General features: G+C 54.3%; 7 protein-coding genes across 7 annotated transcripts; 4 read left to right on the top strand and 3 right to left on the bottom strand.

Moving 5' to 3' along the window:
• Positions 1-525: 525 nt before the first annotated feature.
• Positions 526-2,525, top strand: J4E85_007444 (uncharacterized protein; the record flags this gene model as incomplete). Its single annotated transcript, XM_051471676.1, has 2 exons — positions 526-1,270; positions 1,318-2,525. The coding sequence occupies 2 exons, from the start codon at positions 526-528 to the stop codon at positions 2,523-2,525; spliced, it is 1,953 nt and encodes a 650-aa protein (XP_051324750.1).
• A 289-nt stretch (positions 2,526-2,814) lies between these two features.
• Positions 2,815-4,536, top strand: J4E85_007443 (uncharacterized protein; the record flags this gene model as incomplete). The annotated part of the gene is made up of 1 exon (XM_051471675.1): positions 2,815-4,536. The coding sequence occupies one exon, from the start codon at positions 2,815-2,817 to the stop codon at positions 4,534-4,536; it is 1,722 nt and encodes a 573-aa protein (XP_051324749.1).
• Positions 4,537-4,759: 223 nt separating this feature from the next.
• On the bottom strand, positions 4,760-6,464 carry J4E85_007442 (uncharacterized protein; the record flags this gene model as incomplete). The annotated part of the gene is made up of 2 exons (XM_051471674.1): positions 4,760-6,211; positions 6,297-6,464. 2 exons carry the CDS (start codon positions 6,462-6,464, stop codon positions 4,760-4,762), a joined length of 1,620 nt encoding a protein of 539 aa, XP_051324748.1.
• Positions 6,465-6,818: 354 nt separating this feature from the next.
• J4E85_007441 (uncharacterized protein) lies at positions 6,819-10,032 on the top strand (the record flags this gene model as incomplete). The annotated part of the gene is made up of 3 exons (XM_051471673.1): positions 6,819-6,913; positions 6,968-7,183; positions 7,239-10,032. 3 exons carry the CDS (start codon positions 6,819-6,821, stop codon positions 10,030-10,032), a joined length of 3,105 nt encoding a protein of 1,034 aa, XP_051324747.1.
• Positions 10,033-14,118: 4,086 nt separating this feature from the next.
• J4E85_007440 (uncharacterized protein) lies at positions 14,119-14,667 on the bottom strand (the record flags this gene model as incomplete). The annotated part of the gene is made up of 1 exon (XM_051471672.1): positions 14,119-14,667. One exon carries the CDS (start codon positions 14,665-14,667, stop codon positions 14,119-14,121), a length of 549 nt encoding a protein of 182 aa, XP_051324746.1.
• A 3,039-nt stretch (positions 14,668-17,706) lies between these two features.
• Positions 17,707-20,270, top strand: J4E85_007439 (uncharacterized protein; the record flags this gene model as incomplete). Its single annotated transcript, XM_051471671.1, has 2 exons — positions 17,707-20,119; positions 20,170-20,270. 2 exons carry the CDS (start codon positions 17,707-17,709, stop codon positions 20,268-20,270), a joined length of 2,514 nt encoding a protein of 837 aa, XP_051324745.1.
• Positions 20,271-23,207: 2,937 nt separating this feature from the next.
• On the bottom strand, positions 23,208-24,387 carry J4E85_007438 (uncharacterized protein; the record flags this gene model as incomplete). Its single annotated transcript, XM_051471670.1, has 3 exons — positions 23,208-24,062; positions 24,142-24,292; positions 24,359-24,387. The coding sequence occupies 3 exons, from the start codon at positions 24,385-24,387 to the stop codon at positions 23,208-23,210; spliced, it is 1,035 nt and encodes a 344-aa protein (XP_051324744.1).
• Between the last annotated feature and the right edge of the window lie 1,928 nt (positions 24,388-26,315).

Here is a 26,315-nt window from a genome sequence, read left to right as displayed (position 1 = left end):
AGAGCCTTACCGCAGAAAGGCGGTGTCAGCTAGCAACTGCTGCAAACGAAGAAGATCTGTAGGACCGATGATGGCTGAGGGCCTGATGATTCAGGCGGGCATGCGACAGCACTTTACAAACCAAACACGGACAAAACCTCGACGAGAAGAGATGGGACTAAAAATAAAGTTTGATCGTCAGGGCCTTCAGCCACGACAAGTGGCACGCCTAGTAGCACGCCTATGAGGTCAGATCCTCCTAGCTCTTCCGGGCGTTTGGTGCGTTGGAGCCAGGAGCATAGCCGCCTGTGCAGTGTGGGTCATTCCGCAGCCTCCCGTCAGCATGGAGCGCATCATTTAACATTGCCATGATTCCGCATTTGTTCGCGATTCATTTCGCGTCTTCTCAGCCTTCTCACCCCTCCTTTCTTCACATCCATTCGTTAGGATGAAGTATTCTTCTGTGTTGTCTGCTTCGGCATTGACTAGTTTAGCGACCTGTAAGTGATGCGCCTCCTTGTGTTCCTGCAGGGACCCAGCTGACGCATGACAGCATCTGCGGTTGTTCCTCGGGAAGCTAGAGTCGTACCTCCCAATGGCTTGGATATATTGAAGCGTGCCTCGCCCCAGGCTCCCAATGGCTACGCGCCAGCCGAAGTCAACTGCCCGTCCACGCGCCCGAGCATTCGATCCGCCGACAAGCTCTCCCAGCAAGAGACAGAATGGCTCCAGAAGAGGAGACCGAACACGATAGATCCCATGCGCGAGTTCCTCGAACGCGTCAACATTGAGGGCTTCGACGTTGGACAATACATCAGCAACCACCGCGACAACACCACCGCCCTACCGAACATCGCGATCTCGTTCTCTGGTGGAGGATACCGGGCCCTGCTGAACGGTGCGGGTGCTCTAGCGGCGTTTGACAGTCGGACATCGAACTCGACGAGTGCAGGACATTTGGGAGGAATCTTGCAGGCATCCACATATGTTTCCGCACTATCAGGAGGAGGCTGGATGATTGGCAGCATCTACGCCAACAACTTTACCTCAGTTGAGGCAATCATCAACAAGGGCGAGGACTCGGCAATTTGGCAGTTCCAGAACTCGCTGTTCAAGGGACCTCCCACGAAGGGAATTCAGCTGCTATCGACTGCGCAGTACTACGACAACTTGGTCAGCACAGTCAAGGACAAGAGCGATTCGCCGGCTGGCGACTTCAATACGTCGATTACCGATGTTTACGGCCGCGGTCTTTCTTTCCAGCTCATCAACGCCAGCGATGGAGCCCCAGGTATGTTTACCCCCAGATCCTTTAAGTCCACAAGCTAACCACAATAGCCTACACCTTCTCTTCCATCCAAGACGACCAAGACTTCTCATCCGGAAACGCACCGATGCCTATCCTCGTCGCAGATGAGCGTTCGCCCGGAGACTTGATCATCTCTTTGAACGCCACCAACTTCGAGTTCAACCCGTTCGAAATGGGCTCATTCGACCCTACAACCTACGGTTTTGCTCCTCTGAAGTACATCGGCTCCAACTTCAGCGAGGGTGAACTTGCCCAAGATCAGGGCTGTGTTGAGGGATTCGACAACCTGGGCTTCGTCATGGGAACCAGCAGCTCCTTGTTCAACCAGATCTTCCTCACATTGAACACCATCCAGGACGTACCTCAGATCCTGGTAAACTTTGTGTCAAACATCTTGAAGGGTATCGGTGAAGACGGTGACGATATCGCCGACTACTCGCCCAACCCTTTCTTCCGTTACCACAACGAGACGAACCCCAGTGCTGACAGGGAGCGTCTTACTCTCGTTGACGGTGGTGAGGATGGCCAGAACATTCCCTTCAACCCGGTCATTCAGCCCGTACGCCAGGTCGATGTCGTCTTTGCTATCGACTCCTCTGGCGACACCGTCGAGGAGGACGACCCATCGCAGAACTGGCCTAACGGTACCTCTCTGGTTGCAACCTACGAGCGTGCAAGCGGCACTCTCATGAACAGAACTTCATTCCCTTACATCCCCGGACAGGACACCTTTGTTGCTCTAGGATTCAACAGCCGCCCCGCTTTCTTTGGTTGCAACAGCAGCAACGTCACCGAAGGCGACAACATCCCTCCTCTCGTCGTCTACCTCCCCAACGCCCCCTACGTCTTCTGGTCCAACACCTCCACTTTCAACAAGCTCGACTACAGCATCAGCGAGCGCAACGGCATGATCGAGAACGGCTACGACGTCGTCACCCAAGCAAACTCCACACGTGAGGGTGCTTCGAACTGGCCTACTTGCGTCGGATGCGCTATCCTCTCTCGGAGTCTGGAGCGTAACGGCGAAGCTATCCCACAAGTGTGCCAGCAGTGCTTCACTGACTACTGCTGGAACGGCACCACAGTCGAGACATCGCAACCATACACTCCCGAGCTGATCGTTGGTCAGCTCGCCACTACAAACAACGGCGACGACGACAGCGGTGTAGGAAAGTTCGTACCCAACGTCCTTGGTCTTGCTCTGGCAGCGGCCGTGTCTGGATACCTGATGATGTGAGATATTTTCTAGTTTGCTTTTGGCGACATAGGGATTGGATTCAGCGCTGGTTGAAATATGATACCACCTCTCTTTTGTAGATAGTAATTGAGTCAATACACGTATATCGAACGTTCTATTGCCATTCACCTATCACACGTGCGACATTACCATGCCATGCATTGCGGCTCTTCGGCGCCGCCCGTCCCTGCATCACCGAGGCGTGCCCCGCCAGTTGCGCGCCCATAAAAAAAGTTACAACCCCGCCACGCTCGCACTCAACGCCACTCTTCCGCAATCACCACACACAATGGCCGCCGTTCCGTCGCTTGCAGGCGCGCCCGTACTCTCTACGCCCGACACGCACATCTTCGAAGACCCCACTCCCACCGTAGACACGTCCAGTCTCACCAGGCTTTCCGATGAGCAGATCACGCTGACATACGAGATTGAGCGGACGGTCAGGGAAATTCGCGAAGGGAGATGGAAGAGGATTGCGTTGCAGTTCCCGGATCATATGCTTACTGATGCACCGAGAGTGTATGAGCAGCTGAGTCGGGGGCTGGGCAAGGCGAGGAAGGCGCGGGATGGGGTGCAAGAGGAGAATGGACATACAAATTGGACAACAGGCGTGGAAGAAATCAGCGCGGGCTTAGAAAAGGCGGCGATAAGTAACCAGGGAAGCAAAGACGAGAGTCTGTTTATACTGGGTGACACATCATACGGCGCGTGCTGTGTAGACGAGGTTGCAGCAGAGCACGTCGATGCGGACGTTGTCGTACATTATGGCCGCTCATGTCTCTCGCCTCCTTCAAGACTACCAGTCGTATATGTCTTTACCGAACGACCGCTAGACCTCGACCCCGTAATCGCAACATTCCAAGAAACGTATCCGGAGAAAGACGCAAAGATCGTCCTCATGGCCGACATACCATACTCGCACCACATCCCCACGCTCCACGCACGCCTCCAAGACGCCGGCTACACATACATCCACGCTACAGAGATCGTACATAACCCGTCGTCGCCACTCCCAAACCGAACGATACCACCGAACACATCGGAAACAGACGAAGCCCTCCACGACCACGCCCTCTTCCACATCTCCGACCCCCCAACATCCCTCCTCCTCACCCTCTCCTCGCGCGTCGCCTCAATACACATCTACCCCACAGACACGCCCTCCACCACCCCGCCCACCGCCTCCCTCGCCCGCACCCACCAAACCCTCATGCGCCGCTACGCCCTCCTAACTTCCCTCTCCACAACGCCTATCTTCGGTATCTTGATCAACACGCTCTCCGTAAAGAACTATATGCACATCCTCTCACACGTCCAAAAGCAAATCAGCGCCGCGGGCAAGAAATACTATACCTTTGTCGTGGGCAAAGTGAATGCGGCCAAGGTGGCTAATTTCAGTGAGGTGGGCGGATGGGTGGTGATAGGGTGTTGGGAGAGTAGTTTGATTGAGAGTAGGGAGTTTTGGCGGCCGATGATTACGCCGTGGGAGCTCAAGGTGGCGTTGATGGGGGATGAGGAGAGGGTTTGGACGGGGAGGTGGGAGGGGGACTTTCAGAGGGTTTTGGATGAGGGGGAGGGGGGTGTGAAAGAGAAGAGTGGTAGTAATGCGGATGAGGGAGAGGGAGAGGGAGATGCGAATGGCGATTATGATTCTGAAGAGGAATCAGCGCCTCCTGAGTTTGATCTTAGGACTGGTCGCTATGTTTCGCATGCGAGACCTATGCGCTCGAGTGCCACGCCAAAAGCGCTTAATGGGAATGCGGCGGCGGCACCATCTAGTTCAGCGCTGACGAAACGGGCGAATGGCGACATAGCGGCTGTGGGGGGTGTCGCGTCGCCTGGTGCAGAGTATTTGCGCTCAAATAGAACGTGGCAGGGTCTGGGTACGGATTACCGGGATGCGGAGGATGGGGAAGAAGCGGTTGGGGGTAAGAGGGCGGCTAAGATGGAAGAGGGAAGGAGTGGGATTGCGAGGGGGTATGTTGTTGGTGAGCAGGGGAGCAGGCATTGAGTAGATGTACAACAAGGGATTCGATACTGCTCATCTATTGACGGTATTACTATCTCAGAACTACGAAAGAGTTTGAAACAACAGAAAGAGTCGATGCTTGTGAGATGCCGTCGCGCCCTTTTCCGTACTCTTCACTACGTCCTCTCGAAAAGTCTCGACGAGATTCTCCTTCCTTCACATAGTCATTGCTATATCCTCTTGGCCAGCGGTCCTCTCATTGCATTTACATTGCAACTCTTGCCCAAGTAGCCTCCATGTCTTGGACCAGCGTGAGGAAGTCGTCGCTTTCCAGGTGGCGGTATACGAACTCGTTGAGCGCTGCTCTGCGTCCCTCGTCAGACTGCATCGCATATGTCGCCAGCTGGTCGTTTTCATTCACACTACTAGTAGCACCTGGATTGGACACGCTCACGCCACGGTGGCCAGTAACAGACGTAGGTGGGGTGTCGAGACCTCTATACGACATGTTATGGTGAAGCTTCTGTGCAGCATTACTTCGTTCGCCAAGAGGTTGCGGTATCGGGATAGCACTGAAACTTGACCGATTGAAAGATAACGGAGAGGAGATTGGAGACGATGTCAACGGTGACTGATTCTCGATGCCGCCATGTGGAGATGTCTTTGCGCGTGCAGGAATGTACTGATCTTGGTTCGGTGTGCGAGGAGGCTGTTGCATTGGTTGCTTTCCACGTGCGGTCTTGCTGATGACAGTGGGTTGGGGCAGAGGTGGAAGTTCGATCTCCTTGCTGGTTGCGCTTCGGCTGGAACCAGGTCGGTTACTGGCTACGCGTGCTGGTAGAGGAGGAGGTCCCATTGCGCCAGTAGAGGGCCGCACGCTGTCGCTGCCAGAGGAGCGCGGCGAGGATAAGCGTGGGAAAGGAAGCTCGCGTCTCGGTGGTAGTATCTCAGTGCTACCAGGGCGATCCGCAGTACCGGGACGACTTGCACTACCAGGGCGGTTGAACAGCATAGCAGTATCCGGTCGCTCCGTAGACATAAGATGAGATTCTTGGAGGTCCGGCATGTGCTGATCTGACGTATATGAAGAGTCAACATGCGAGCGTCCTAAGATATCCGACGTTGCTGAGGTAGGACGAGTGAACAGTACTGGAGGAGCAAGAGGACCTGAGAATGGTGCCGGCACACCGCCCGCTTCTCCGGTATAGCCTGTGGTCGCAGAAACTGGACGGGTGTATGATGCTGTGGGTAGTTGATGATTCAAGGAAGCAGAGAAGTCATAGCTAGTGGACGGTCGACTAGAGATCTCCGCCAGTCGTGAAGGAGGGCATGATGGTCCACCTATGACAGGGCTCATATTAGGCAGCTGAGGGTATGCGGCAGCAGTTAAACTTGGTCGGGAAGACGATCCTCCTCGCGCCGGCGATGGTGGCTGAGCCGCAGACCTTGACTGAGACGGGCCTGCCTTTTGGCCGCCCATGTAGAGACCAAGATGGAGGAGGTGGCTGAACGCGGTGTCGAAGTCTTTGTCCGACTTGAACCTCATCTGGATGCGCCTGATCCTGTCGTTGGCCACTTGCCATTTGATAGCGAGCAGAGGGCAGCGCACAATGGCGGATATGTGTAGGTGGTCGGGCTGCACCTGCACTCCGCGCTCTTCACTCAGACGCGTAATGTGATTACCTTCGTTGATCAGTCTCTCGATTTCGATGGTTTGCTGTCATCCAACGGTTAGCTAGCACATCATTTGAAGCGAATTTCCAATCTGAGCGGGTGGGTAATCAGTCATGCATGCGTCGTACCCGAACCTGCGAGCCTTGACACAGTTTCATGAGCTGAAGACCACCGCGCGCACCATAGCTGTCGATGATCAATGTGAGGTCATTGGTCTCTTTCTGCCAGTTGAACCTCTGCTCGCTGGCGTCGGTGTCCTGTGCTGTTGACAGAGTCTGGAGCGGAAGGGATAGCATGATGGTTAGCAAGGCTGTGGTTAGTGGAGATCAATAATCGTTCATCTGATAGCATATGTGCGATGAGCCGTGTCGTCTTAGAGACACGTCGAGGTCGCGCACGCAGGTGCTGAGGGACGTGAGAGATGGTCGAAGGAAGTCGCGACCGACCTCAGTCACATGATGTGGTCCGTGCGAATCAACGCGAGGGACCTGGTGCAGTCTGGAGTTCTGGTGTTCGCCCATCCATCATCGCGAACGACGCGCGCCGCGCATTCACGAGCAGATCCACCATTGCGCCTGGCACACAGCTGAATCCACGCATGCGTCGCGACCCGTGCCCGAGCAGTCCCGAGTAAATGCGACAGCCGCACCATGGCCCCAAACAAACCAGAGGAACAATCTGTCGAGCGCACCCAAGAACATGAAGACTTCCTGAATACCTTGGCCGAATACCACGAAAAGCGCGGGTGGGTTTTGTTCTTTGTCTCGCCGCAATGAGCGCATATTGACTCGACGTGTAGCACAGTCCTGGATCGCGAACCCAAGGTCGGGAGCCGGCACATTGACCTGTTGCGACTCTACAAACGCGTTAATGAAGAGGGAGGGTACGATAGGGTTTCAGATACCAAAAACAACAAGCTTGCGTGGCGCAAAATCGCGACTGAGTTCCTGCCCAAGAGCCCCAGCATCACAACCCAGGCCTTTTTGGTGAAGACGGCCTACTACAAGAACCTTGCGTACGTGAATCGTGAAAGACAACTTTGCGCCTACCACTGCTGACGCCTGCTCTAGCGCCTACGAAATATCCACCGTTCACAAGCGCGAACCCCCGCCGCCCGAAATCCTCGAGAACGTGTCTGCAAAGGGCGGAGACCTGCTCAACCGGACCGTCGACAACTTCTTCCCAACCAGCAATAGAGAGGCCGAGCGATTAAGGGGAGAGGAAGACTCCGATTCCGAAGACGACGTCGAGAAGACACCGAAAGACGACAAGATGGACGTGGACGAGCCCGGCAGCCTTGGGCGGTCTACCAGATCCCTCCGCCATGCGCCGCCGCAGCGAGTGCTCTTCCAGCCCGAGTCTTCAACCCGACAGACGCGCCAATCGACAGGCCATCTGACTTCGTCGCAAGCCAACGGCTACGGCACCAGCGGAGCAGCCATGACCATCGCGAACTACGAGCCACGGACCGCCGTACCAGCCACCATGAAGCCCGTCGTTACCCCGTCCAACTCCCTCGATACCTACATACAGTCGCGCAAGAAGTACATCCTCAACAAGAAGAACAGGCCGGTGCCGCTCAAGGGCATGATGCTGCCCGGTACCGGCTTCTCAGGGCCCAGCATATACATCCGCGCTTTGAACGCGCTGCGGTCAAAGGAGCCTGAGGAGGAGGCATACGCGCTGCACCACCTGGTCAAGATCTCGCACGAGCGAGGAGACAAGTACCGCTTCGATCAGTTCCCGGGGCTCGCAGATGCACTCATCGCCAAGGTCATTGACGTGTCCACATTGTTCTTCGATGTGAACTGGGACATCTCATACGTCGAAGAGGACTTTACACAGCCGCAAACCCTGAACGGACTGACCGGCACCCGCGACCTGTTGCAGCGCATCAAATCTCTCCGCCCACTCGACATGCACGACAACCTCCTACCCGAGCAATCCGCAAAGGCCCTCACCATGATCAACGAGGCTGCGCTCATCATCCGGAACATGGTGATGCTGAAAGAGAATGCTATCTTCGCGGCCTCTGTGCCATCTATCCAAGACATGATCGTTATCGCACTCAACCTGCCCCGCCACTCCACTATCGTGGAGCTACAGCATTACGCCCTAGAGATTGCCGAGCAGCTGACAAAGTACTGGATACTGGACTCGCAAAGCCCGCTGTATCGCTCTTTGCTCGCCCAAGTGGATTCCGACGACCGTGGTCGCATCATCACATCGCTGAGAGCACTCGCCCGGATAGCAATGAACCTAGAGGCTACAAACAAGCTCTCTGACGTGCCAGTCAAGACTCTCAAATCAATCTGCGACTGGCTGCTAGTCGAAGACGAGGATCTGCGCATAGCATGCCTGGACTTCCTCTATCTCTTCACTGGTTTCCCCGACAACGTTGAGACGCTTGTACATGAAGTTGACATTGAGGGAGTGGCAAAGCAACTAGTACGCTTGCTACAATACGGTGCAATTGCATACGAAGAACGAAGGAGTGCCGCTAAGACGGCAAAGACTTCTGCACCTCCAGAGAATGCGCCTAAGCTTTCGTCTGCAATCATAGATCATCTCGTGACGCTTGATGAGCCAGAGCGTAGCTCGCAATGGCTCAAGACGTGTTTCGAAGAGGATGCGACTGGCGAGATTACTCAGATTCAGCTCTGGTCGGCCTACAACGCAGCCTTCTCAGAACATATGACGAACAATCCGGCTTCTTTCAAGGCGCTGATGCCAGCTAAGGACTTCATCACGAATGTATCGACGACGTTCGGTGGCGCCTCCGCCCAAGTGTTGACTGTGGGTGGGCAGCCAAAGTATACCATAAGAGGCATACGGCCACGATCCGTACCAGTCGACCCAAGCACCAAGAGGCCGTACATGCGCTGCTGCTGGCATCCACCGAGCCTCCTGAATGGTCATGCCGACTCGAAACATTCGACCGCCAATATCGAGTGCGGCGAGTTCGCTTCCGGAGCACGCTCCATGTGGGAACACGTTGTCAGTGTGCATCTCCAAGTTCCTCGCGATCAGGAAACCGGACAGTGGTTGCTTGAGCCAAAGCTGGACATTAAGGACATTGTCAATATCGAGAACGGAGACACCCCAGAAGCGACGAAGTACTACTGTCATTGGGGCGGTTGCACGCGATTCTCGCCTGACGGTACGGAATCCGCGTTCGAGGCCGGGCAGCATGTCAAGACGCATTTGCCTGATACGAGTATCAAGCAGGCCATCCACGCGAAACACAACCGCACGCCTTCAGAGTCACGGCCCTTGACTTCTTCCGCACAAGCACGACATGAGAACTTCCAGCCGCAATTTGGACAACCGGTCGGGTTGGGTAGTTTGGGTATGGGTGGGCGACATCAGAGTTCATCGACCAGCTCTGCAAGTAGATACGGCGGTCGCGATGATGCAGCAGGAGCGCAATCAGCACCCAACTTCCGCTACTACAACACGGCAACCGACGATACGAACGATGCCGCCGGCCTTCCCCTGTCCTCTGTCCTCGTCCTTCGCAACCTTGCCCGGCAGCTCAACAAGATCCCGCCCCCAACCACAGTCACCGACATCACCTCGCCATCCTCCCCAGCCCACAAGCGGACATTCAGTGCCAGTGAAGGAAGCCCCGAAGCCGCAAGACGAGCCACAGCAGGCGGCAAGAAGCCACGTCTCAGCGACGCAGCAGCGGAACAAAGACGAGAGAACGAAGAGAAGGAGGAAGAAGAAGCCAAGAACGCTGGATGGGTCCCCCGCATCTTTGCTCCGCTGCGGGACCAGATCGCCTTCACAGCGAGCCATAATCTTACTCTCCGGAACTATGTCGGTGGTCTACTCAAGGCCATCGCTGAAGGTGGCGGTTAGATATAGTAGTATGTGTTTGTAAAGCCCTTGCTGCGTGGCGTTGGTGAGGTTGCAAAAGGCTGTTTCCGCTTTCTTCTGTATGAGCGATACGGTATTGTTTGGAGTTTACTACATTTGTACGCAGGGGGGGTGTACGCTTAGATATCTGGGTAGTTTCATGCTACCGCTTCGACTGATGAGTCGGGTGTCGGCAAGTTTGTTACTTATTACTTCAAGCAAGTGAGTTCACGTTACCCTAATTCCTTTGACACGCTTATCGTCCGTCAGTACCGTACATGGCGATTGCGCGTTCTTTGGGGGTATGGTTTTCACCTCGGGAATTCGTGTGACACGCTGACGCTAAAGCCGCCGCTGCCTGCCCATCCCACAGTCATGCTTTCCTGCCCTCCAGACTGAGATCTAAGACACCTCTTAACTAATCGGGGCTCTCACACACGACCAACAAGCTTAGGCGAAGCGCCGAGGAACCGACAGTAGCTTCAAGATACGATGCGGATAAGATTCTAGTGAAGGATCAATGGTGCTGAGTACAACCAAGCCGGCTGAATCTACTTCAAAGTGCTTCACAGCATAGAGGCGTTTTCTCGGCACGTAAGGTGGTGTAGCGGCAGTTGCACAAATTCTGATCGGTACAGTCTTTGTCTTGAGGCTGGTTGGCTTCTATTGGTTGGCGCACATGGTCCCGCGAAGGTTTCTGGTCGAGTCTAGGTAAAGGTGGGTGGAATGTACGGTTCGCTACCCAGATACCGCCTCCCTTCTCCACACCTTCTCCGCGCCCATTACAGCGCGTTTGCATGGCTTCGATGGTTACAATGACCGCAATGATAGGCCAGCTAGATAACGAAAGAGAGGGGTGTAGAGAAACAGTGACGCATATTGTGAGAGCGTTTGCGCACGCGGCGCTCGTGTGCCACTTCAGTCAGCCGGAGAAGAGGGTATGCGACGGCTGCGGTCATTGAAGCCTACCTTGGTTCACATCCCTTATTCAAGTCCCTTCTCTTACATACTTGGTATATAACCTTGCTGTGGGTTATCCGGCCAAGGCTTGTCATACACTTGGTGCTGGGCATACAGAGATATAGGTATAGACTTACCAGCCGCTTATCCGACTCAAAGATGGCGACTTACATCGGTACGTACTCTTCCTTCGATTAGGCTGCAAGCCCTGAGCTATGCGGCGCAAAAGACGAATGCGTAGGAAATATTGAAAGATGTCGCAGTCTCGGGGGCTACCATAGACTTATATATTCCCGGACTGATCCACACCCCGGTCGCATCACCCCAGATACTCCGCACAAGGATCCCATCCTGCACACATCACACCACTTTACTAACCATCCCAACGCAGAACCCCTCGCGCACCTCCTCACCGGCAACGCAACCTACCGCACCGATACCACAGCCCTCGACCCCAACGCCTTCACACTCCTCGCCCAAGGTCAAGCTCCTGACATCCTCTGGATCGGTTGCGCAGACAGTCGCATCCCAGAGACAACCGTATGCCACTGCAAACCCGGCGAGATCTTTGTGCACCGCAATATAGCGAATACAGTGCATCCAGATGATCTATCCGCGGCGAGTGTAGTAGAATATGCGGTCGTGCATTTGAAAGTGAACAAGGTTGTTGTCTGCGGGCACACGAAGTGCGGCGGGGCGAATGCGGCTTTGGGAGATGATGATTTGGGTGGTGTTTTAAATAAATGGTTGGGGCCTGTTCGAGAGTGAGTCCACTTTTCCTCAGTTACTTCCTTCTCTGAGAGCATGTGGGGAGGGGATCTGGTGGGGCGAACGCGTGTTCGCAGGATCAGTATCCTGCAATTGTAAAGCTACCGTACTAACAGCATCGACAGACTCCGCCGTAAACACAAAGTCGAGTTGGAGGGCCTTCCCAACGATGATGCAAGGGCGGCGCGTGTTGCGGAGCTTAACGTGCAGCAGTCGATTGAGGTGTTGAAACAGCATCCGGCTATCAAGAGAGCGGTGGTGGAGCGTGGGTTGTCGCTTCATGGGCTTATCTATGATATTGGGGCGGGACAGTTGAAGGTTTTGGAAGAGGTGGGTGGGAGGAAGATGAATGGGCATTAGACTTCACCTTGAAGGGTTGAGGATAGGCGTTTGGATGATACAGGGCTATTGCGACGGTCATGGCCATGACTGCTTTGATAGAGGATTTGATTTCGGCACTACAGCATTTGAGAGTTTACATAGTTATTTGGGCTGACATGCTCAAAACCCCTCCTTCTCGTCAAAGTACTTCCTTGTCTCATACACCGACATGAAGGGAATAACGAACACAGGATGCACCGGCCTCACCGCATCACTCTCATCCCAGACCTTATCCTCGCCATCGTAACGACCCTCCATCTTCCAATGGAAGGGTGCGCCAAATGTTCCCGTACCAAGAGTCTTGTTTACATTCTCATCGTAAGCGTACCTATGCTGTACCGCACTCAGCCCAGCCAGGTTGTAGCAAGTGTGGTATGCGTCTGCACCTTTGCCCGGCTTATCCCTCAGTCCACCCTTGTTTTCTTGACACGCGGCTAGGATGTAACGACCAAGTGCGCCGCGGTTCCATAGTCCTGTCGTGGTCGCAGCTTCGGCAATAGACCAACATCCGCCGATCCAGTGGGAATAGCAGCCGTCGACGAGCTTGTTTGTGCGGCCATTGTATCCACCTTCTGGTGTGCATTGCCGCGATGACAGCCAGTAGATCAGCATGTTGACGTCTAGGTACTTGTGAAGCGTCTCTTTTGGTGGGCCGAGGATGGCGAGACTGCCTAGTCCACAGAATGCGTAGGCCCCGTGAGCTTCGTTGCCTGGAGCTGCGGAGATGCCGCCGTCCCAGGATTGGCATTTGGAGATCCACGCTCCTAGACCGTCTGTGAAGTTGGTGAAGCCTTGTTTTCGTACTGGTGCATCGGGTGGTAGCTCGAGAGGGAGGTTGAGGAGAGATAGTACGACTAGGGCGCAATAGGCACCGCGGATATCTTCTTCGCCGCCTGCGCACATGGTGAAGCCTCCGTCTGCTTGCTTCATCCGACCCAAGAAGTGCCATAGTGTTTTGCGATTGATCGTCTCATATGATTCCTTTCCGCCGACCGTGGCGAGTGATAGTACTGAAGCGTATGTACAGGCAAGATGAGCGTATTGTCCATAGCCACCTCCAAATCCTCCGTCCGGATGTTGGGCCAGGGAGGCGGTGTGTGGTGTTCTATGTGCTATCAGAACATGTACGGTTGGAGTCATGTATTGGACTTTTGTTTGCAAAGGGTTGTTCAAGTTGGAAAGACCTACGTTCTGTTGTAGTCGGATATATCAGACCCCAGTGCGGTCAGACCCTGCAGAGACCAGTAGATAATCCATGGTCGCGCAGCATCCAATGCGGCAGCGCGTGCCGGCCAGTCATCAAGTTGTCCTTCTAAGAAGTAGGCGTGCTTTCGTCGCTGCAAGCTCGGTATGCCAGAAGCGTTGAGTGGGAAATTGTTGGGGTTGCCTTCCAAGAAAGGCAATATGGCCTTGGACGTTTCATCATCCGCTTCCGATGTGTCCGTTACGAGTGAATCTCTGATTGGTATCCTTATACTCTCCAGATAACCGATGTTTGCTTGCTCTTCCATAGTAGCGGTTCCCATATCTTCGTAATCGCTGTCCAGCTCTTCGTCTGAAAGCTCTTCAATTCGTTCTGATCCGGGAATAATCTCCTCTAAGCGGGAAGCAGGAGCTGAGGGACGTAGTGGAAGAGCCATCTTTTGTACGTGCACTTCGCGGCGTCTCAATATTGAGCGGTACACGACTGGGCATCCGTGAGTGGCTGGCGCGTATGATGACTTTTAGCAAGGGTTGCTTAGTATTGTTCGAGTGCAGGTGCAGCGTCCAGATATGGTATGGGTATCACGGTACGCGCTCGCATAGTGTGGCCAACATTACGTGAGTTAATGACTGCTCTTTGTCTGTTGCAAATGCTACGCAGGTACAGGAAAGAAAGAGTGGAGCACGTGGGGAGTGATCAGATTGAGTGCTAGTTGGCTTGGCGACATCTGCTATCGATAGGGAACCATGCCATCTTGTTCTCCACCGACACACAGTTCAATCCGAAGAACGCACTCCAGCCATTCCAGCAAGTTCCTCGCCGACCGCCTCGCCCGCAAGCTTCAGTGGCTTCGACTCCTGCAGAACAAACAGCATGCGCGTCCAGTCGGTCTTGCTGTGGTTGATCCACTGATGCATCGTTCCACGCTGAATCGCAACGTCACCCCGCTTCATCAACCGCTTCTCGCCGCTGTCTAGTAGACATTCGACCTCGCCCTCGAGCACGCAGCCGTAGTCCAAGCTCACAGTCCGGTGCATCGTGCACGCTGTGTCTGGGGGGATGTCGACGTGACGGAGGACTGTGCCACCGGAGACGACGAGGCCTGGGGCGTCCTTGAGATAATTGCCGTATACATCGAGATCTTGGTCGTCGTTCATATCGACCGGGAAGCCTTTGGTGGTGAAGCTGAGGGCGAAGGCGATGCCGTCGTCGTTGGCTTTCATCTTGCTTTCCTCGTTGAAGGCTTTGCTGAAGACGGCTTTGCCTTTATCATCATGGGCCGTGATGTAGCGGTGGATCTTGGGCAGCGCGCCGATGTGTGCCATGGTTGAGGTCTTTTGGAGTGTTGTGAAGTTTGCTCGTTCGTGATGATTGAGCGGTGTCGAAGATGAATCTGGCAATCACAACACTTGACTAAGTCGCGCCTTCTATCTCGCCAGAATGGAAGTGACAATTGACATGCCCCACGAGAGTCTCAGATATACTGCTTCACTCTCTGTCTGCGTTACACGAGGTACGGGAGATGCGCGTGGAGCCGAAGGCCGGCTGCGGATCCACATATCCAACTTCCCGTACTCCGCCATCTACGGCTTTTCAGTAGGCGTCATTGCATCAACAATAGCCTGAGTTGTAAAGTCTCGTCTCTCTGCAGTTCAGGGTTCGGTATGTATAAGGTGTGCTATATTGCCGCCACATCGTTTATACGCAACAAGTTTCGGCACCTGCAAAGCCAGTCAGCTGGCCAAGTAATGAACACGGACAGCTGGGAAGGACCGGCTGGATCACATCGATATAGACATACGTACCTTTTCGTTTTCTTCCGGTATGGTCTTGATTCTCTCAAACTTGAGATATGTCAGGTCGACCACCTCGCAGTGCACGCCTGAACTTTAGTTAACTAATCCGCGTTCAGTATCATATCTTCATCGCAAGCTCTTGGTATGCATCTGGCTGTATGTAGATATCCGTCTTGGCCTAAGTAACAATGTAACCCAAGCAAAGATCGCTACACAGCGCCGTCAGTGATACCAGTGGGACATGGTTCAGTGACAGGCAGCACAAACGTATCTACAACAGGTGAACTACGCCTGGATAAGACCGTTCGCGCTGTGTCGATGTAGGCCAGTCGTTTGGCCCTGGGCTCATGCTGAGCTGACATCACAGGATTTTCTGGACTATAGTTCAGATGCGCAATTACTGCCCCTTACACAGGGTGAGAACTTTGCATGACCTAGTCAGCAAAGTTTTGTCGAATGAAAGCTTGAATGGTGTTGTAATGGCCGACAGGCCGTGACGTTCTTCTATCAGGTGAACCAAACTCTGGCTGCCGCGTGTACGGAAAGAGCGCTCCAGCACACCGCGACTTCCTTCACATCACAAACGGAGCAAAACTTTGTCGCAATCGCTGCTTTTCTCTCATTACATCGCCACTTCTTCTTGTGCTCACCACCAATTCTCTCAACCCCTGCTCTCATTCCATTTGTTTCTACTGCATGGCGCTACTTGCGTGGTCTTACACCCGTCACCACTTCTAGTGCTACTCCATACTCACGAGACGGGGAAGAATGCATCCCACAATGTACCCAAATGCCTCATCCAATCTCCCCAACTGTCAAAGCTAAGGAGATCAACCGGTCACTCTCCTATCGAGTGCGGGGATGTTCCCCAACCTGTCGCCTTTCCCTTTCGTACTCTGCGCAAGTCGCAAGTCAAACCCAGTCAATAGGAAGACAACGTTGCTCGCGTCATACGGAGACCCAACATGCGGCCGCCTCGCCTATGGTACGCCCTGAGAATGTTGGACAAAGAAACGTCAGCAAGGCCGTACAGTAGCACAACGCTATCCACTCCCCATGACTTCGGATGATGGTGGCTTGCGTGGCTACTGACCTGTTAAATTGTGGGTGCGACACTGCAGAACCACGCAGATCTTGCCGAAAACGTGGAAGCATCTCTAAGACTTGGGAAGCAGTCAACTACAGTATACTTCAAACGAAAGTAAAACGAAACAGATGGCAGAGATGGTCACGAGCACTATGACGAATCTCGGCATGCCACAGCAAGAGTGATACCAATGTAATACGCCTACCAGTAAGACCAGGGGCGCTATCCTGTCAAGCTGTCGCTGCTCAAACGGCGATATGCGGGCAAGGCATGACAGGATGCACAATACTTGAAACGGCTGCCATGGACGAGAATCCGGATGCAAGACACGGCGCTCAGTAGTACGATCGGAAGCGATGTTACGCAGAAGGCGCTCGGCATGCCAGGGTAACGATGAGCGCTTGCCAACGCGAGGAACCGCCGGCGAGTGGGCACCGCGCGTGGAGGCAGGTATGGCGCTCATGCTGCGGATGGCCGAGGACTCTGGAATGTATGATGACGGCGGGACAAGTTGCGAGGCATCCTCGGACGTGTCGGTGAGTCTGGACGTCGACGGCGAAGTGCCGTTATAGAGTCGCAGGCCGGGCCATGCCAGTGAGGCAAATACGGACAGCCCTGGTCCATGGTAGTATCCGCGACTTTGCCCACCATTTGTCGCAGTCTATATTCTTAGATCCACCGACGGGCGCCAGTAGCGCAGGCCGGTTCGCCTGGCTGCATGTTGAACAGCTCGTTCGAGAGGTGAAGGTGGACGATCCAGCACGGGCATGAGGGGTGGATATAGCCCACAGCGTCGAGTATAGGCTGTCTTTGCTTGTTGCGGCATCCCCAACGCTCCCCTCCACACCCTGATGCTACCTACCGGACCCCGAGTCTAACGCTTATCGGCACTATCGCAGGAGGGGTCACTGTGCTCGATAGGCGACAGCTGATCCGAGAGAAGAGCGATATTGCGACACACTGGCCTGCATCGCCGTCTCACTGGCTGCTGCAGGGTGAGGCGTCAGCTTGCGTGGGTTCAGTTAGCCAGACGACAGCCAGACCGAGAGGCGGAGCTGGCTAAGGACACCTGTGGAGCGTCTCGGCGGGCGAACACAATTCGGTTCTGTCGTCGCTCAACGATCTGCTCACTAGAGGCGCCTCTCCACGATAGTTGAGCACCCTCTCGCTACCCGCACACCACCCAACGCGCCCGTCTAGGAACCCTCGTGCACGTCGGCGCTGGTCAGGGTTTTCTTTGACCTCGATTGCGAATCGCGCGGTCCGCTGCAGCGCTTCTGGCGCTATCCTAACCAAGTGTAGGACTAGACGAGCCATTGGTGTGTGGGGCTGGGACTTGCATACAAAAAGCGGTGTACGCGTCTTGGCATCATCCTCCTACACTCTGGTCGGCCCATCGCCCGCCCGCTTACCTTCACCGCTTACTATCAGCTCGAAGAGGCTGAGAACACTCGAACCCCATTTTCACTCTCCGTGCAAACATGGAGAACCAACACATCGACTTTGACGGGGCCATTTACGGCGTGGACGGTGCCTTTGACCCATCCTTCGACCCGAACAGACAAACCTACAACTTCTCCCAGACGTGGCCGCTGCCAATCTCACCCGGCAGTATGACACAACAACAGCAGCACCACGATGCCAGCCAGCAGCAGCAGCAGCAGCAGCACTCGCATCACCAGCATCAGCACCCACACCAGCAGCGCCGCATTAACAACGCGGCCGCGTCTACCGCGCACAACTCGCACCCGAGCACGACGAGCATGGCACCTCTCCACATGGGTCTCGGCTTTCCCGCGGCCATGCAACCGATGAACCCCATGTTGGCTACTTGGATGAACATCAACACGGATGGATTTGGGCAGGATAGCTACGGGCAGGGCTCAATGGGAATGGGCACGGAATTCAGCACATACGGAGGGCCTCTGCAGACGTCGCCTGTCGAGTTCGGCATCAACCCGCACATGATGAACTCCATGTCCATGGCGCCCATGAACTTCATGACCACAACCAGCATGGACGGGCTACCTACCCTGACTACTGCGCCCTTTACTATGCAAACGATGAACGACTTCCAGCAAGAGTTCACTCACCTCGGCAGCGCGCCCGCCGAATACACCGCCCACTCAAACCCTAGCGTTGGCACTGGCTCACCTGGTGAGAACTGGATGGAGATCCGTTCGCTCTCCAGTAGCGACAACGGCTGGGTCGACGTCGGCCTGGGCCACGGTCACCGCAACTCGTACGACTACTCAGATAGCTCTGCCATCATCTTCAACCCAGCCCAGTCACTCCACATCCGCACCGGCTCGAATTCGTCAAACTCGAACCACTCCGACGTGCCACCGTCAGCACACTCATTCAGCAGTTTCGAGGAGATACAGTTCCCCATGCACTCTCCTCAATCAGAGAACAACTTGGAGCTTGTGCACTCGCATAGCCACTCCCACTCCCACTCCCACTCTGACAGCTGTAATCACACCCACGGGCTCCCGATGAGCGACCACGACTTCGCCAGCTACATCTCGCCTACCCAGTCCGTCAGCCCGCCCATGGCACGCGTCGAGCCCATTGTCATAAAACAATCCTCGTCAAATACCGCGTCGCCAACCTCGTCAGCCGTCAGCTCACCGCCGGCTCGTCGCAGGAAATCACCCGCGACCGCGACCGCGACAGGATCGAAGCCTGCCAAGACCATCGTCAAGAAGACACCCGCCCACACCACCAAGAAGGACGCCACGGGCGAGAAGCGCGTCGGCAGGAGAAGGGGACCTCTCAGGCCTGATCAGCGCCAGCAGGCTCACGAGATCCGCAAGCTTCGTGCATGCCTGAGGTGTAAGTTCCTCAAGAAGACTTGTGACAAGGGCGACCCGTGCGCTGGTTGCCAGCCATCCCACGCGCGTCTCTGGCAGGTCCCGTGCACGCGTATCGACATCAAGGATATTGCCTACTTCATGAAGGACTGGAAGGCCGACTACGAGCGCCATGTCAGCCTTGGCTTCTCCATCGGCAACATCAAGGGCTTCTCGACATCGGAGCGTCTGATCTACGTTACCCACGGCTACGGCCACTACCTCCCCATCATGGCCCGCGACGTCTACGTCCGTGATGAGAAGTGCTTCGGCGTTGACTGGCACGAGACCCTCAACGGTCTCCACTTCGAGATCAACACCGCCAAGCTGTCCGCCGGTATGGAGGGCATCTCCCGCGCTATGCTCTCTGACTACCTTGACCGCCACATCGACGGTGGTTTCGAGCAGTTTGTCGATGAGTACTTTGAGGGCACCTACTTCGTCACCGAGTTGTTGAAGACTGCCTACCGCTTCTACACTCGCGAGAAGCTTCCCGTCATCCGCAAGGCGCTCAAGCTTGTCCTTGCTTACAACCTGACTCTCCACGTCACCATGATCGAGGGTCTCGGCGATGAGGACAACACGCCTGGTAAGGTCGAGGACCAACAGTCCAAGTTCTCTGGCAAAACCATCGCACCTGTCATGATCAACTTCCAGGTCAAGTGTGCTCTTGCCGACATGTGGCGTGAGCTGCAGAAGGATGTTCTTGAGGAGCTTTCTTCGCTCTACCAGTCGGTCTACAGTGGCGACAAGTTGAAGAACTGGCCCACCATCTTCATGCTTGCTGCCATCCTCCTCGCTGTCTGGGAGTTGATCCAGTTCGACTGCAACTACCGCGTCCCCGACGTCGGTGCCGTTAACAAGTTCTGCGGTGAGATGGAGGGCACTCCTGTTGGTGTCATTGTTGGTCTCTTCTCGGCCATCTCCCAGAAGCTTCCTTCCTTCACCGAGTGGGATTCGAGGAAACACCACCACCTCCTTGCCTCCAACCCTGCGGTCTGCGATGCCATGACCGAGGTCCGCGCGCACGTCACTAAATATGGTAAGTCTGACATCCTTGCTACTGTCTACACACACTAACAAACGTTACAGAAACGTACCTCCGTTCAAGAAGTGACTGCAAGTTCGACCGTACCGACTTCGACTCATTGTCGAACAAGTTCCTCTCGAAGCTTGTCATCAGGGCCAACTAAGCCCTACCATAATCTAATCACCAGGCTGCACATACTCTTCACGACCAATTGTTTACGCGCGACTCATCCACCGACAACCCTCTCAGCAGCCTGCTTTCACGGCACAACCCATATACATAGAACGACCCACGACTCATGTGTCCGATGTTTGCACGCATAACGGCTGACGACCCGACCTAAAATGATGAACGACCTGTCCTGCATTTCCTGCGATTCCCCGGTGTCCTATGGATGCCAAGTTAGCCCGCGATCGTGGTAACGATCAACGATTACGGCTTATCCTAAACCCCAACTACATCACGCTCACTACCCGGCGACACCGGAAACCAATATTCTTTCACCACAACAAATGAATTCATACGACTTTTATTGACCTTCTGAACGGAGACGGCTGCACGTATGATCTACGACAACGATCACGACTACTTGATTTTACAACACGAGCAAGCGAGGCAGAGCCGCGGACCGCTGGTCCTGTGTGTTCTTTGAACTGTTTATTTTTTCCTGTTTCCTTTTTAGTTGTTCCTTGCAACATTGTTGGAGGGGTCCCTGGTATGGTGTCGCACTCCAACACTCCTGTGTTGTTGACGTTCAACACCGTGTTGCCAACCTCCTTTTCCAATCAAGCAAGCTGAACAGAGTCACCTTTTCATCTTCTTGACGATTGTGTTACTGGCATAGCGAGCGAGCAGGCTTTCTTTCTTTCCTTGAGGCTTCGAACATACTCCTCCGGTCCTTTCGGCACACAGGTGCCGAAAGCTGTGAGTGAGGCGGATTTCTTTTTTAACTACTGAAAACAGAGTATGTATCTATCCATCATTGTCTTTATCGGGTGTATTTTGCTAGGCTATAGCAAAATCAAAACATGGGAATTATCAATATCGGTATTATCACTATTGCCTTTACATCTACACTGCTCTACATCGTGACTCGTCCTGTACGTGAAGTTTTCAGAGCAGGGTTCGTGTGACTCAATCGCACCGACTCCCCAGCCACTTCTACACCGCAACGGCAAAAGACTTTACAAAACCAACCCCCAATCTCCGTGCCTGCATTACATCGCCAACCCTTCGCCACCCCACTTACCCAAAACAGTCAGAACGACAGGAACTCCCCTTCCTACTGCAACTTGTGTTTCACGTTCAATGCAGCCCATGAAATCGCCGGACTACATCTCCGGCAAAACTCCGGCTAGGTCTCGCTCGCGGGAAAAAAGAGACTGCTGCACCACACCGCCTTTCCCGCCCCTCGCTTCCGACACTACCCGCCATACGCACTATCCGGTAGGATGAGGTCCTCTGCCTCACGCTCAAACGCTTGAGAGAAGAGCGAGGAACAGGTTTGTTAATTTTGGTGCTTTGGAATGATCTACCCGGCCCCTTCCTTGTCGATCACGATCACGCCCGCTGACTAGCCGATCCGTCGCGACAACGGGTCATGAGCGTGCTTAGGCGAGAGTGTGTAGGACGGGATGAGCCTGTCTTCTTGCTGTACAGCGTGCAAGCGTGTGTGGTAGTATAGAAACAGGCGTATGCTTGCGATCATTATGTGTGTAAAGTAGAGTTTAGACCTCCGTGGGCTAGATTTCTGCTTAGTTGCTATCTTACTGCGGGGTTAGAGTGTGTGTGGCGTTGTGTAAGTGTGTAAGGCGTGTTCCCACATTCACCGGAAAAGGGAACGCATGGTGATCTCATTTCTGGCTGGGTCCGACGTACACGCGGTTTCGAGTCTGAGGGACCGGGTTTCGTAGCCGGTGGTTCTTGGATGCGTGGGAACGTACGGGAATAAGTTCGACGTTGGGATTACGAGTATCCGTACTGATGTGATGTGGTTTAGCTACATCTCAACGTTTCATGCACGGATCTTGGTACACTATCTTGAGCTTGATCACCTCGCTACCTCTTTCTTGACATAGTTGAGCCGTCGAGGATTCTAGAAGGGAGTTTTCCCTGCGCCTTTTCTACCCGCCCATACCAAATTTCTCCTACCCAGCTACCACAAACACCCCCGACCCCCAATTTCCCATACTTCCATCTACCAGACACCATCCTCCCGCTAGAAGCAGCTAGAAATCTCGCCACCTGTGGGGCTAGCCCTACAGCCCAGCTCGAGAAAAAAGCAACGTACTGATGCGTTGTACAAACGACGCCCGCTAGACCGGCGTGGTGGCGCATGCAAGGTAATGTATCATGTACGCACTCCGGATGTACATACATTGGTCTCAACGGTCTTCCGAGGGGCTCGTCTCGAGATGAGTTAGCGGTGGGACATGATTGGCAATGGTGCAGTGGGAGACCAGTGGTGAACTAGTGGCGCGAACGCGGTGTGGTAGGTAGGGCGAGTAGGTCGGGTGAGGGCAGTGAGGTATGGGATTTGTAATGCCGATGGGGATGAAGATGGAAAGGTGTTGGGGAAGTTTTGGGGGAATTGGGGTTGCTTTTGGTGTCGTTGAACAGGGGAATTGGTACTGCTTTTTGCGTCGTTGAACGAGGGTCTGGAGGGGCGGTGTGTCGGAGATGGACGTAGAGATGGAGATGAATTATGATGCTCGTTTTTGTTGATGCTGCATATTTTGGGACTGAGGTTATTGAGTAGATTGTGGGTGAGTGAGTGAGTGAGTGATACTAAGTCGGTGTGTGTGTGTGAAAGTTGTCGATCAGGCTGTGGGTAAAGTCATCTTGGTAGACACATTGGGCGATGTTGAGACGTCGTTGCGCATACTTAATGAAACTCACACCCTGCACGGCCACTGCTTGCAGATGAAAAACTGGACAGGTGCTTCGCAGACTTCATTGATACAAAGATGGACGTCACTGAGACTGTGAGACATCGTAGACATCTAGATGTTTAACCTTTCTTAAACGGGGTCAAGCTGATAGACCTACTGATAGTTACTACATGGCGTTTCCCTCAAACCACGATATCTAACACCATTATTTAAAATCCCTGCCTGGCCTTCGGGACATAAACCTCCTCCAGATACTTCGCATCCTCATCACTGAGCATGAAGTTACTGTTTTTCACAGTTTCGTCAATCCTCTCCTTGGAGCTCAATCCAATAATGGGGCAAACACCCTTCTTGATCGTCCACGCGGTTGCTATACACGCCATGCTAACGTTGTGTTTCTTCGCCACCTCTTCCACACGCTCGATGATCTTCTTGTCAATGGCGTCTTCGCGACCGTGCACAAGCATCTCAAGGAACTTGTCCGTCTCAGCGCGCTTGGAGGAGCGGTCGCTCCAAGGCCGAGTGAGAGCCCCACGAGCGATCGGGGACCAAGGGATGAGGCCGACACCGGTGTCCTGACAGTAGGGAATCATCTCGCGCTCCTCCTCGCGGTAGATGAGGTTGTAGTAGTTCTGCATGGAGATGAATTTGTGCCAGCCGTTACGGTCGGCGATGTTCTGTAGCGTCTGGAACTCCCACGCCGCCATTGAAGACGCGCCGATGTAACGAACCCATCCGCGTTCGATAACGTCGTTGAGCGCTTTCATGATCTCTTCTCGGGGCGTACCGCGGTCCAACCGATGGATCTGAAGAACGTCGATGTAGGTGCCGAGGCGTTCGACGCTCTTCTCGACCGCGTCGAAGATGTGCTTGCGGCTGAGGCCGACTTGGTTGACCATATCGCCATCGTTGGTGGATACTGATGCGATGCCCAGGCTGGGGTCTTCCTCGACGACGCCGAAGTAGCATTTGGAGAGGAGGACGACCTTGTTGCGCGGGATGTTGTATTGCTTCAACGCCTTTGCGATGATCTTCTCCGAATGGCCGTGGGAGTAGATATCAGCCTGTCGCGTGTTAGTTCTGCATACTCCACAGCCTTGTCGGCGCCCTGGTGGTATGAGGCCAAGGATTGTGTGGACTCACAGTATCCCAGGTGTTGATACCGCTCTTGTATGCATGCTCGAGCAGCGGCAAGCTCTCAGCCTCGTCCAGGACCCACGGCTGCCACTTCGAACTACCGAAGCTCATGGCGCCCAGGATGACTTTGGACACCTTGAGGCCGGACTTGCCCAAGCTGTACTCCAGTCAGCGTTGTTATTGCCGTGGCTGGTCCTTGGCCCAACAATGGAGGTATTCGTACTTGACGTATTGCATCTTCTGGTCTGCCATTGTTACAATCGCTTGTGTTTTCGAGAAGCGTATCGTTCGTAGTGTGTAGCTCTGAAGCTGTTGTTCTGCACGGCGGGGCGATAGCTATATGTTCGTGGTTGTCGCGGAGATGGTGGCGGAAGTAGCTGGAAAGACCGCAGGTTTAGTCAGATTCGACTTTAGGAGCTGTAAAATGGGTCCGAAGGTACTCTCTCCTCTTTGAAGATGTGGATTTGGTGCGACGTGCCACTGTAGTTCATGGAGTTAGCGGAAATAACGTTGGTCAATGGCGTCAGAAGTGGGGTCAACGGAAAGAAGCCGCGGTACATGAGCATCGTGGCAGCAGCGCATGCTCTCGGCGGCGCAATGAAGCCGTTGGTGCTGCTGAGTACCAAGATGGCGACAACGACAGCAACAGCTGCAGCGATAGCAAATGGATGTGTGTCGCAAAAACAAAAGGCTACAGGGGCATCACATGAGACAAGTATTGAGAAACTCTCAGCGCCCGTAGGCATGCTTAATGCATTGTTCAGGCTTTAACAGCCGTCGTGTAAACTATGAATAAGACCAGATCTCCCGCAGGCAGATCATCCCATGAACGCCCTGTCCCAGATATCATCGTGAACCGTCAATCATCAACCACCTACTGTCCGCCACGCAGACGAAGCACCAAGTGGAGAGTAGACTCCTTCTGGATGTTGTAGTCCGAGAGCGTCCGGCCGTCTTCCAACTGCTTACCAGCGAAGATGAGACGCTGTTGGTCAGGAGGAATACCCTCCTTGTCCTGAATCTTGGACTTTACGTTGTCAATCGTATCGCTGGACTCGACTTCCAATGTGATGGTCTTTCCAGTAAGAGTCTTGACGAAGATCTGCATACCACCACGGAGACGAAGCACCAAGTGAAGCGTGGACTCCTTTTGGATGTTGTAATCGGAGAGAGTACGGCCGTCTTCCAGCTGCTTACCAGCGAAGATAAGACGCTGCTGATCCGGAGGGATACCCTCCTTGTCCTGAATCTTCGACTTGACGTTGTCAATGGTGTCGCTGGATTCCACCTCAAGAGTGATGGTCTTTCCGGTCAGGGTCTTGACGAAAATTTGCATACCACCGCGCAGGCGCAGGACGAGATGCAGGGTGGACTCCTTCTGAATGTTGTAGTCGGACAGGGTGCGGCCATCCTCGAGTTGCTTTCCGGCGAAGATGAGGCGTTGTTGATCCGGAGGGATGCCCTCCTTGTCTTGGATCTTCGACTTGACGTTGTCGATGGTGTCGGAGGACTCAACCTCAAGGGTGATGGTCTTGCCGGTAACTGGAGAGAGTTAGTAAGGGTGTTGGGTCATGGACAGCGACGTGGCAACTTACGAGTCTTGACGAAGATCTGCATACCTCCACGAAGGCGGAGGACGAGATGCAGGGTCGATTCCTTCTGAATGTTGTAGTCGGACAAGGTGCGACCATCCTCAAGCTGCTTGCCGGCGAAGATCAAGCGCTGTTGGTCCGGGGGAATGCCCTCCTTGTCCTGGATCTTGCTCTTGACATTGTCGATGGTGTCGGAGCTCTCGACTTCGAGCGTGATGGTCTTGCCGGTGACTGTGAGAGTGTTAGCAGCTGAGGCGCAGAGACATGGCGGTGGCGGTGACTACTTACGGGTCTTTACGAAGATCTGCATGTTTGCGGTGTGCTGTGTCTCGGTGTGGGTGTGGTGTTGGTTGGGTAGAACAGCTTATGAGTGGGCTGCAGGAGTGTGAGAGTGGTGTAAGAAGAAGGAAGAGAGGGGAGAGGCTGGTTTATATGCAGGCAGGCTGAGGCAGTGAGTGAGTAATGATGCGGCGAGAGCCCGTGCGCCAATCAGCAGCTGCGCACGGGAACATTCCGGCTGCTTCCACGCACACCGCAGGCAACTGGCCGTTACTTGACCTCGCTGTTTGCCATCACTCGGCTTGTCTC

The sequence above is a fragment of the Alternaria conjuncta genome, assembly GCF_024043145.1.
Source record: "Alternaria conjuncta strain BMP 0040 chromosome Unknown scaffold_10, whole genome shotgun sequence".
Taxonomy (NCBI): domain Eukaryota; kingdom Fungi; phylum Ascomycota; class Dothideomycetes; order Pleosporales; family Pleosporaceae; genus Alternaria; species Alternaria conjuncta.
Note: the sequence above shows the minus strand (reverse complement) of the source record. Positions and strands in the feature narration are given on the sequence as shown.